Raw genomic sequence first — 12,292 nt, 5'->3', positions numbered from 1 at the left:
TGTGAATCGAGATGACGCTTTTATCACCAGAATGTTTACTCTTATTTATAGTGTCTGCAAGTGCAGCTTTGTTTTATAAATGTAAAGATAATTTTGTTGATACTATAAAAACCCAGGTATCTGACTGTTAGTTAGAGGGACTTTGCGCTAGGACTATCAAGCCAGAGGTCACACCAGTTTGCGGCGCCAGGCCGCCCCAGTCGGGGGCACTGACAGGAGCAGTACAGAGACGTGGCCTTCAGCTTAGCACTGTTTGTCATTTCTGGCGAACGCTGTGGTAGAAATAGCTAAGTTGCTGTATTTCTAGTGGAAACAGGTATGCTGGGTCATCCATTAAAAGGAACTAGGAAACACGGGCTTGCTATTTGCGACTTCTGCTAAAATTTAGCATTGCACCTAGAAAGAGTTTAGGATTTTAGGAACCCGCTAACCTGGTTGGAAATGTTATTCAATAATGGAAGAGGGTTTTGTGTTGCACTGTGTCCCTGAACTAATCTTGTAGGACTGTTCGTTACCAGAAACATTTCCTGTGAAATATTGCCCAGCAGGTAATACATGGGTAGCAGTCAAATTGGATTTCGAATTCTTATTAAGACATTGACTGAGTCCTTGCTCCAGAGAGTCAAAAATCCTACCTCTAGACCTATGGGTGGACCCAGAGAATGTATCAGTACCCTCAGTCACTGCCAGTGTCCTCAGCACTATCGCCTCCTGTCATCCCAATATTGATACTTTAAGTGGGGGTTCCAGAGCTAGGGTCCAGTCCTATTCCAGTAACTCTGACAGGGTACTTAAACCTATGACTGTGGGTGCAGCGAATGGCAGAGCCGAAGATCTCCCTAGTGGAAGAGCACATGGCTAAGCAAATTATGTGATGCATGTGTGGTAAAGGCTGTGGAAAACTCCGGCTTAAAAAACTTTAAAGAACAGTTTCCCATCCCACGTCTAGGTGGCATATTACCCAACGACTAGGATTCTACAAACTAGAAGTAACAGATTCATTATACAAGTAAATTTAGCCTTTTTGTCTTTGGGTAGTGTAGTTCACAAAGTATCATTTTATTCTTTAATTTATATGTGTGTAATTTGGTACTACAGGTTTTTCTTCTTCATGCTCCATGTGTATAAACTGACTAATATTTCATCCAGTCTCACATGCATGTATATAATAGCTCAGTTCTCTGTGGAGTATCAAACATGCTCGGAGTCACCATTGGATGAGCAGAGCGTCTAGATGAGTGTGGGAGGTAGGGCACAGATAGGTTTGCATCAGGTGGTCTGAATGAACCCGTCAGCTCAAAGAAAATCTCCATTGGGACATTCCTTCGATTCCCATTCAGTCACATGCACCTCACTTTTTATAGATGGGATCTGCAGAACGCTTGCTTACAATGTCCCAACTCGCCAGATATCTATCTATATTGCTTGGCATGGTCTATATTTGGTTGTCAGTTAATGTCTTGTGAATCTTATTACTTAGCTTTGCTTAAGAGAGACAGAGGGGTTAAAAAAACAGCTTTCTTGCCCTCGGGTGAACAAAAAATGAAGCTATGTAGCTACCCACCGGATACCACCCAGTGCAAACAGGGACAAACAAAATATTGCACAGCTACTGCATATGTAGAAGCGACCTCCAGAAACCTGATGCACCATGGTGGCATGGCAATATGGTTTAATCAATATGGTTTTAATCACCTGTGCCGAAAGAAGCTGCTAGACGATACATGTTCTACATACTACTATTTGTCATGTGTCCAAAAGTTAGTTTTTGAGGATAAAAAGACTTAGCAATAAGAAACATTTATAGGCCTTGAAACACAATTTTACAGAACAAAAATCAACCACGTTTCAATCATTTCTATAATTGCACAACAACATAGACAATTTCAGACAAAATATGGCAAAAGACAATACTACTTTAAAATTAGTCTTATGGTAACTGTGGCCTTCTTAGCATTCATGCTGTATTTAGCAAGGTACTCTACATATACATTTAGGATGTATGACATTACAACGCATGCTTTTACATCGCATGCTTTTACAAGGCGGTTTTTACAACGCATACCATTACAACGCATAGTGCTTTTAGGCGCTGGATAGTGAATTGTTTAATTTACTATTCCAACTCCAGTCCCCGTGGATAGTAGGGAAGGTGTTGGATAGTACATTAAACCTATTCCCTATCCTAGAGCGCCCCCCAGCGCAATGCGTTGTAATGGTTTGCGTTGTAAAAGTTGCGTTGTAAAGGCACTGCGTGGTAAAAGTTGCGTTGTAAAGGTTGTTTACCATACATTTAAGTAGTGGGTTAAGCTGTTGTGTTAGATTGTGTCGCTGAATTACAAATCTGTATGAGATATCAGGTCAGGTTGACTAAAGTCAGTCAATAAACAGTAAATACACGCTCAGGGCACTGTGTCAAACAAGAGAAGTTACTTGGCACCTTACACCTCCAGAAGTGTAACACACACCACACATACGTATTAGAGTAGCCCAACAGGTTATATATATTGTGAGTAACAGTGAAAAAGAGCCTGCACAATAAATAAACATATTTTTGAAGTAATGGAAGACCTATTGCATAGCAAATGCTTGTTTAACATGGAAAAGACACAATATGGCCAGTCAGTGCACTAAAAGCAAAAAGCTGAGGCATAACTATGGCTCAAAGGTAGACAACACAGTAAATGAAAAACGGGTAAGCTGAGATAAAAAAGATATCTGTGGGTAATCAGACTACTCCAATCAAGCACTCTATAGGTCCCCTGAAAGAAGGGGTTAAGACTTATGTGCCCCTCCAAGTACAATAGGCAAAAGGGTTGGGTTAGCAGGCAGTGTGATAAGCCATTCAGTTAGAAAGATAAAAACAAAATAGATCAGAAACAGTTAACTGTGTAAAAATACAATGGAGAGAGGAATTATATTAGGCAGATACAAAACTTGGTGGTTGGAGAGAATATATAGTAGGGAGCACATCCTGAATACCGGTTGGCAGACAAAATGCTGAGGTTTATCGGCATAACATCAAATTCTTCCCCTTCCACATTTAGTGGTTAACTCAAGAAGGCGGCAAGTATGCCAAGAAGTTTCACCTCGACTGTGTGAGACCTGTTCCTGTCTGTGTCTGTGTTTTCTACTCTGCCTTTCTGCTTTTGTTTCCTGCCCCGGCTCTTGAATAACTTGTTAGAACCAAAAAATTACATCGAACCAGGGGCACAGGAATGATTTTTGAAAGGAGAGAGTGGTCAGATCCGAGACTAACGGGGTTAGTGGTGCTGAATGCAGCAGTGACCACCTACCCGTTGGAAGAAACTTTACCATTATTGGGTTATTAGCTGTGAAAAACCCATAATAGTTTGCTATTATGCATTCAGTAATATGAAAGGAAGTTTGTAAACTAACTGATGATCGGCACTAGGTACTTGTGGCCAGATGTAGTAATGATTTTTGCGGGAGCAAATGGCTTTTAGACCCGTTTGCGACCGCAAAAAATGTGTGACCCATGTACTAATCCTATTTTGCGAGTCGCAAATCAATTTGCGACTCTCAAAATAGGATTAGCTACTCGCTATTAGGAAGGGGTTTGCCAAGGGCGTCACTTCCTAATAGTGACTCCTGAAGCTATCTATGACTGTTTTGCGACTGCATTTGTGGTCGCAAAACAGTCGCAGATTATCACCCTTGCCGGTGCAGCAGTACCTCCACATATCATCATCTATGAGTAACTCCAAGTCTCTCTGCCACTCAATTCTAGCTTTGCTATACCCAGTTGCTCTCTCAGATATGGACAATCTGTATAGGGTGGTAACCATCTTTCTAGACGCAGTTGACTTGATCACATGAGAGAGCGCCACCATTTCCACCGGCTCCTGCAAATCGTCGCCAAGCTGCTCCCGCCATGCCTCCCTAACACAATAATATTGGAAATGTTAAAGGGCAGAAGGAACAACGTCTGGTGCGGTAACCTCCGTGAATGTTTTCAACTTTCCCTCCTCAAACATATCCCCAGACGTGCGAATACCTAAAGTGTTCAGGGCCTTGATAACTCCCAAATCCGAGCAGGGCTGTAACCAGACCACCCATTCAATGGGCATCAGTGGAGAGTATAAGAGCGCCCCAGCCTGCAGTTGCAATAACGCCTGCCATGCATGTCTCGGCGAGTTTAGGGAGTCCAAAATCTCCGTACGTCTATCCGCCGGTTCAAAAATTATGGCTGGCAATGGCTTGGGGGCCACGTACAGCCTTTCTAGTTGTATAAACGGCGCTTTCTCCCTGTCATGAATCCAGTTGTGAACATAGGCGCCCTGCGCCACCCGGAAATAAAGTTCAAAATCTGGAGCACCCAAACCACCTAGGTGATACGGCAGCACCAGTATGCTCCAATGCACCCTGGTCTGTTTTCCCGCGCAAGCCAATTTTATCATGAGCGACTTCAGCCGACTGAAAAAACATTTTGGCAAGACCATAGGGATATTAAGAAATAGGAACAACAGCCTAGGCAGTACTATCATTTTCATTATAGATATCCTGCCCATCCACGAGAGTGGGAGACCCACCCACACGTCCACATTTTCTTCTAGCCTGGTAATGGTAGTACCATAATTTTCCTGCATAACTACCTCCGGGTCAGTGTGGAGCTGGATACCTAAATAACGCACCGAGTCAGTGGTCTATCTGAGAGGGTATTCCATCTCAAATCGCTCCGTGGCCGCAGTGTGAGGAAATGCAATCGACTTATTCCAATTCACCGTCCGCCCGAGAGAGCCCCAAAGCGCACCACCTCCCGCAGGAGTGGTGCTAAATTCTGTTCTGGTTCCCTTACATAGAGTAAAGTGTCGTCAGCGTAGGTCGTAAGGACTAGACGATAATTTGGGAAGTTGAGTCCCTGGTGGCTGTGATACTCACGCATCGCGCAGGCCAGCGGTTCCGCGACCAGCGTGTAAAGCGTAGGGGACAATGAACAACCCTGGCGAGTGCCCCTTTGTATATTAATTGGGTCTGAGACCCGGTCCCCCAGTCTAACGCGCGCCGTGGGATCAGCATAGAGCGTCTCTATCCTCTGTATTAACCATTGACCAAGCCCAAGCCTCGCCAGCACCGCCTTCAGGAAGGGCCACTCAAGAGTCGAAGGCCTTTTCCGTATCTAAAAACACAGCGATTGCACTGCGTTCTTGGGAGGTGTGTTGCAGAGCTCCGAAGACAGTCCTCAGATTGTATGTAATATTCCTGCCTGCTACAAAACCAGCTTGTTCAGGCGCTACAAGTTCCGGGGTCAGCAGGGCCAGCCTGGTCGCTAAGATTTTAGCATAAATTTTTGTGTCAACATTCAGGAGCGACAGCGGCCGGTAGGAACTACACTCCTCCGGGGGCTTGTCCGGCTTAGGAATTGCCTATAGGATAGCCTCTCTCATTGAACCTGGCATAGTACCAGTCTCAATCATGTCAGCAAATAAGGCCGAGAGGTGAGGGAGCAACAGGTCGACATATGTCTTATAAAAGCCCACAGTGAGCCCATCCGCCCCAGGAGCACTACTAGTCTTGGTTGTATGACGGTACAACGCGTACCTTTACGACGCAGGTTTAACAACGCAAGTCGTTACAACGACTTGCGTTGGGGGGCGCTGGATAGTGAATAGTTTAATTTACTATTCCAACTCCAGTGTCCGTGGATAGTAGGGAAGGTGTTGCATAGTAAATTAAACTATCCCCTATCCTAGAGCACCCCCCAGCGAAAGTCGTTGTAACGACTTTCGTTGTAAATCCTGCGTTGTAACGGTACCGCATTGTAACGGTTCCGTTCTGTTTCCCCTAGTCTTCATCCCGCCCAGAGCCTCTCGTATCTCATCTTGTTCAATAGGGAGCATGAGAAATTCTCTATGGACATCAGATAGGAATGGCAGTTGTATGTGTTACAAATAATCAAGTATATCTTCCTCCCGGCCTGTCCCACGCGAAGCGTAAAGTTCCGAGTAGTATTCTCTGAACCTATTTATAATCTCGTCCTCATCCGCCAGCTAGTCCCCTGCCTTGGACTTTATAGCTGTGACTGCTACTCTTACTCTACGCCTCTGCTGTTTAACCATATTGGCCAGGACTCTACCTGGTCTGTCACGCTCCCCATATACTCGGGCTTGGCATATTTACCCAGGTGTTTCAGCTCCGCATCTGCCTCCTCTTGGTATTCCGCAAGCAGCCCCCTAGTTTCCTCCCGGATGGCGTCTGAGTCACCACCCAACTGCCTCTTCTCACTATCGTTACAAAAGGGGATGATGGACGTAGCGTTTGAGCAAATCAAACACTCACCCCCAGTCAACTGATCTGGGTTTAATCCATCACCATTCTTTAGCCCACTCAGCCACCCTAGTTCAGACATGGCCATATGCAAATCAGTCTGACCCTGTGCCTCATGGGAACAGTCCAGCCCGAACTGCCAAGCCATGTCTTCCCTGGACCGGAAACAAGCATCGTGGGACCGGTTTCGGATTCATAATCCTCATCAGCCAGGCTATCTTGAATCCAGTGGCCAAGTGAGCAAGGGACTCACGTCTGAGCATACCCTGCCACACTTAGGGCGAACAAAGCGATACAAAAGGGGATGATGGACGTAGCGTTTGAGCAAATCAAACACTCTCCCCCAGTCAACTGATCTGAGTTTAATCCATCACCATTCTTTAGCCCACTCAGCCACCCCAGTTCAGACATGGCCATATGCAAATCAGTCTGACCCTGTGCCTCATGGGAACAGTCCAGCCCGAACTGCCAAGCCATGTTTTCCCTGGACCGGAAACAAGCATCCTGGGATGCTATCGGCTAATTTCCGCTCCAGCAGTGCCAAGCGTTGGCGTATAGAGCGGAGCACCCCCGAGTGCTTACTCATGGCCACCCCTCTGATGTAGACCATGAATGCCTCCCAGACCGTAATAAAGCTGTCCACAGAGCCTATATTAACTGCAAAGAACGTTTCAATCGCTTCATGTAGTTCCTCTCTGAATTGTGCATCCAGCAAAAAATATGGTGGGAATCTCCATGTGAACGAGGGGATCACATTCTGCGGCAATGCGACAGCCAACAGAACAGGGGAATGGTCCGATACAGTGCGGGGGAGAACCTGACACTTGCGCACCAGTGAGGAAGCACCTGTGGGGATGAGCCAGTAATCAATACGTGTATGTATATTGTGGTAAGCAGAGTAGTGTGTGTAGCCCCCTAAGTCAGGAAATAAACTGCGCCATACATCCACCAGGTCCTCGTCAATGAGTATCCTGTCTAATTCTCGCGCCGCCTGCGCCTGACGCCTATCGGGGCCGCTCGACCTGTCCATCTCGGAACATCTCGTCATATTGAAATCCCCACCCCACAGCATGTTCCGGCCGTTATACGCCCACTTCATCTCCGCCAACTGCCTGTAGAAATCTGGGCAATCGTAATTTGGGTCGTACACATTGACCACCAGCATATCCATCCCCCTGCCACCCAGCTGGGACATAACAAACCTGCCCCCGGGGTCAGCACCTAACTGTTTCAGAGTGTATTCCGATTTCGGATTGACCCATGTGAGAACCCGACGCGCATGGGATGTGAAGCCTGCCGCGTTGCACTGTCCCTTAAGGCCTCATGCTAGCAATCTTGGGCTGGTGCGTCTCCTGCAAGAGTGCCAAGTCTATATTGTGCCTCGTAAGATAATTCAAGACTCTGCGCAATTTCCTAAAATCGTTCAGCCCTCGGACATTCCACGTCAGGGCTCTAAATTCACTTCTCCCCTCGCCTACCTCTGTGTCACCAAGCGCCATTCAAGTACAAAACTGTCTCTAACCATATCCCAACCACAAAGAGTCTCAGAGTGAGGAATGTGTGCGAACGGACTGTAAGTGACATCAAAAAACTCTTAACCACTGAACTCCCCCCCCCCCCCCGGGCAAGCCTCCGTCCACGGCTAGGCCACAGAGACCAGTTCAGCATCCCAGACCGGCCCATTAGTCCTGGTCATCCATGCCTCTGCCCGAGGCCTCTCCGCCAACATCACTGTCTGGTGATTTCCTGTGCTCCTTCGACCATTCCTTCAGCACTTTCTGCAGAGCTCTTGGGTCTGTAAAGAAATGCGACTGACCGTTCCTGTTGACCTTTAGCTTTGCCGAGGATAACATTGCGTAGTCCAGCCCTTGTTCCCGCAACTGCTTCTCCAGAGGCACAAAATGCTTCCTCGCTTCCTGCACCCGAGCTGTAAAGTCAAGGACTGCTTTCCCCTGGCAGCGCTGAGAGCCGCGTCCCTGTCCCTATAGTTGAGGAACTTTGCGATTATCGGACGTGGCGGGGCTCCAGGCTTTGGCCTTGGGGCCAGCGAGCGGTGCGCCCGCTCAATGAACATATTGGAGAATACCTCTGCGCCCAGCAGCCTAGTCAGCAAGCGCTCGATGAAGGGCTCCATTTTGCCAGTGTGCGCCGTCTCTGGGAGGCCCACAATGCGTACATTACAGTGCAGAGAACGCGCCTCCAAATCTTCGGTCTTGTCCTGGAGTAGCTGCATCACCTTTCCCAGCTGTTTGTGACCAGCATCGATAGCCGTTTGCGCCTCTTCTACTTCTGTGATTCTCCTCTCAGACATATCTATGCGCTCCGCATGTTTATCAAGTCTCTCGCCCATCCTGTCCAACCGGCAAGTGAGCGCATCCATCTTGACCCCCAGCGCAGAAATGCCCTCCAGCAGGCCCCTGTCCATTGATTTCAACATGCTTTTAATGTCCTGTTCTGGTTTTACTGGGGAGAGAGGTCTAACGTCATCCCCTACAGTTTTTTCCTACGGTTTGGCACTTTTTTGCGCAAAAGGTAGCTTGGACTGGCCTCTATCGGGTTTCCCCATAGTGCCACTTCCCAGTAGCCGTCCAAAGCCAGTCACGATGCGGTCACCCAGCCACAACACAGGATACACACAGAGGATAGGTGCCACCTATTCCAGCACACCTGTCGCTGCACCCCAGTGCCCTTCGAGAACTCAGCGTAAGATTCCGGACACACCGTGCCCAGGCTCAGCCACACAACGTACCGTTTCTAGTGGAGAGTCCGCAAGGGTCTCTTCTCAGTATCGCACTCTCTCCTCCGCCAAGCTGCTGCAAATGGACTCGCTTCGCCCCGCACCGGAGGAGACAGTAGTTGTAACAGTGGCGTTACTGCAGGGTCTCAGATCGTGGCATCCGGCTTAGGCATTGCCAATATTCCCACACCACCCTGGTGTGCACCACTCCCAGTGCCAAGGCCTCGGTGCAACTCACTTGGCGCTCCGGCCTCTTCTGCCGCTCGATACGACGTGGGCCCCCCGCAGTGTCTCTGGTCCCAAAATCACAGGGCCGCTGCCCGGCTCCAAGCTTCCGGCAAGACCACTAATGAGGAGCAGACCTAGTATGGTCCCAGTAGAAGAGCCAGGCAGGACGCTCTAGTTTAGGGCGTGCCTCCGCCGCCAGGGCTCAACTCAGACACCACTGCCACTGAGGCTGCGCCGCGATATCCAAGCTCCCACGAGGAAGCTTCAAAGAATGTCCCATATGTAGGGGGGGGCGAGAGGGGGGGGTGGACGCACCGTGGCCGCACTCTCGCTCCCCGCCCCCTACCATCCTCGCCCCACACAGCTGGTCTCCGAGAACGGCCTCGCCGCGTATTCAGCGGGTGCCCACTTCAGATGAGCCGGAATCGCAACGCCGGCCGAAGCGGAGCGCCACTCCAGTCTCACCAGCCCCTCGCGACGCGACCACCTCCAGGCCGGCAAGTAGAGACGCCGCACGTCCGATCACGCCGACGGGCGGGGCCACCAATCCAGGCCGGTGTTGCACGGCCCACAGTCGCCCGGAAGCACGGCGTTTCTAAGCGGCTCCCCCAGCAATCGTTCCGCTCCTCTGCAAAATCAAAGGCGGCAGGGAGCTTCCCGACCCTCCTGCGGACAGTGAAAACGCTCCAGGCGCTCACAGGGGTGTAGGATAGTGTAGGATTTTCAGTTGGCTGCTCGGAGCTCGAGACTCAAGCGTCCATCTTGGTCTCGGGCAAGCTCCGCCCCTCGGGTGAGATATTTCTGTGGATTAAAAACGACAAACACCCTGCTTCAGAGACGGGGGGCGTTTAAGGAAGCCTGCAATAGATGCCTAAAAGTGCTCCGTTCAGCCCTCATGTACAAGGAGCGTGGAAGACTGCTTTAGTTTCTTTTGCCGTGTGTGAGCAAGGATAAATGGTGCTCCCCACAATGTGCAAGGAGAAACCAAAGGTAATAGAATGTCATTCGTGGAGTGAGACCCGAAAAGAGTCATTCACCCTGAGGATATAGGCTGTAGTTCCTTTTCAGCATCTGCGCTGGTGTTTAGAACGTCCGCTATTGTGCTAAAAGGATAAAGGACGGACGACTTTCTGCAGTGAAGTGCAAAGTTAGTGAAAGATGTTGTCAGCGCCATGAGTAAAATGTCAAAGTAATGTGATTTCGTCATTTGTAAGATATGAAGGGAGATGTTAATATTCACGCATATATATTGCTCTATATTTGTCAGTTAAGAGGCTGTTGCCTACCCTGCAGAGCTGCCGACTTCGGACCTGGGGAACCTAGATCATATCCTGACATTGGTAAAACTGCCTTCCAAATACTAGGGAATGGTGGTCTGCTTACAGTGGGTCTGATAACGAGGAAGATCTGGCCAGAGGCCTGTGGTGGTGTGCCGAGAACGGCTGTCAGCAGAGGAGCATAACTGGAGGCAGTGGCAGGACAAAGCTGAGCAGGGTAGGCCGGACTAAAGAAAAAAAGGAGTGCGCCAAAAATGCCATAAGTAAACCAAGGAGTTTCTGGACTTGTAACAGGGGCAGTCTTCTGGGAGGGCTGAAAGAGTAAAAGGCGGGACTAATCATATCCACCAATGAAAATCAGGCATTTACTGAAGGGCACTAACAAGAGCCAATCAAAAAGATGGGAGGTCCTTGAATACATTTTCCGTATAAGAGCATGCCTCGCGGAGCAGCGCATGTGCGCTGACTCTGGGCTCCACCTAAAAACGAACTGAAGTAAAACATTACAGCCACTTCCAAGTAAAATATAGTAAATATATAAGGAGAAAATCACTTGGGTAGAACTGATGTCCAAATCCGTGCACATCGAATTCGGAGCTAGGCTTGACATTACATTGTATTAGACTAACTCATTAGGAAAATACCTAAATGTTTAATAAGTATTTGAGATATTGCATTTAACTTTTGTATCGGGGCTTGGCATTTGTATGTTTTCACTTCAAACAGTTTGGCAGGAAGTCGAGACTATACCTTGTAAGTGAATGAAACTAAAAAGAATTGAGCGACCCTATGCTTCGCAGGGCACACTTCCACAGTGAGGTATAAGTTAAAGGCACTTTATTTATTCTGCTAGAACAATAACACATATCAAATTTGTTTCCTTTTCAGGTCAGCATCTCTACTGTGGGCTATGGCGACACGTACCCAGAAACACACCTTGGCAGACTCTTTGCTTTCCTGTGCATTTCTTTCGGGATTATTTTAAATGGAATGCCCATTTCAATTCTTTACAATAAATTCTCAGATTATTACAGCAAACTCAAGGCCTATGAGTATACAACGATCAGAAAAGAAAGAGGGAAGGTGAACTTTGCAGAAAGAGCCATGCAGAAGTGTTCAGAGTGCTGTTCTGCAGGTCCTACTCACACTCTATCCAGTCACGGACACTAATAATATGTAGTGACACGCGAAGACTTTGTATAAGAAAGCAGTGTCACTACAGACATTTATTAAATTACTGGTGACCAAGACTTTTCCAAAATATGATTTCAGAAGCAACTTTAACCTCACATCTATCATTGGATGAAAACTAACTTTTTTTTTAACTGTGTCATGCTGCAATAGTCTATTGCGCTTGTCTGCTTGTGAACTATACTCCAGAATCCCGTGGACTGCTTTGCAAAGCAACTTATCTTCAAGTCAATGAGAACCTTGAGCTGCTCGCTAAGAAATGAGTAGATATTATATTTATTGCACTTTATTTAGTTTTTTGTACACTGATGTTTACTGGCCTACAGTCTGCAGAGTTCAAGGCCACTCATTCTCAGGGCGTGAAGTGCTGAAAAATGGCTAGCTGTGATGTTAAGTGATAAAAAAAAACGTTCTCATCTACTTTCATATTCAGTCATTGGCTATGTGTAAAATTGTGAAACAAAGAGTTGAATGAGTGAGCAATTCAAAACAGTTATGTTACTAACAACTTTTATAGCACATTCACATTTGTGACCACTATACGTTTGTAAAATTGAACTCTTATTCTCTT

The 12,292-nt window shown here is 47.6% G+C and overlaps 1 protein-coding gene across 1 annotated transcript in view; it reads left to right on the top strand.

The window, feature by feature from the left end:
- Positions 1–11,700, top strand: part of KCNV2 (potassium voltage-gated channel modifier subfamily V member 2) — a 61,561-nt gene extending 49,861 nt beyond the window's left edge. The window contains exon 2 of the mRNA XM_078677799.1: positions 11,419–11,700. Within this exon, the coding sequence (XP_078533925.1) occupies positions 11,419–11,700 (282 nt within the window). The remainder of the gene's footprint in view (positions 1–11,418) is intronic.
- Positions 11,701–12,292: the final 592 nt, after the last annotated feature.

Source organism: Lissotriton helveticus, chromosome 2_1 (assembly GCF_964261635.1).
Source record: "Lissotriton helveticus chromosome 2_1, aLisHel1.1, whole genome shotgun sequence".
Classification (NCBI taxonomy): Eukaryota; Metazoa; Chordata; class Amphibia; order Caudata; family Salamandridae; genus Lissotriton; species Lissotriton helveticus.
Note: the sequence above shows the minus strand (reverse complement) of the source record. Positions and strands in the feature narration are given on the sequence as shown.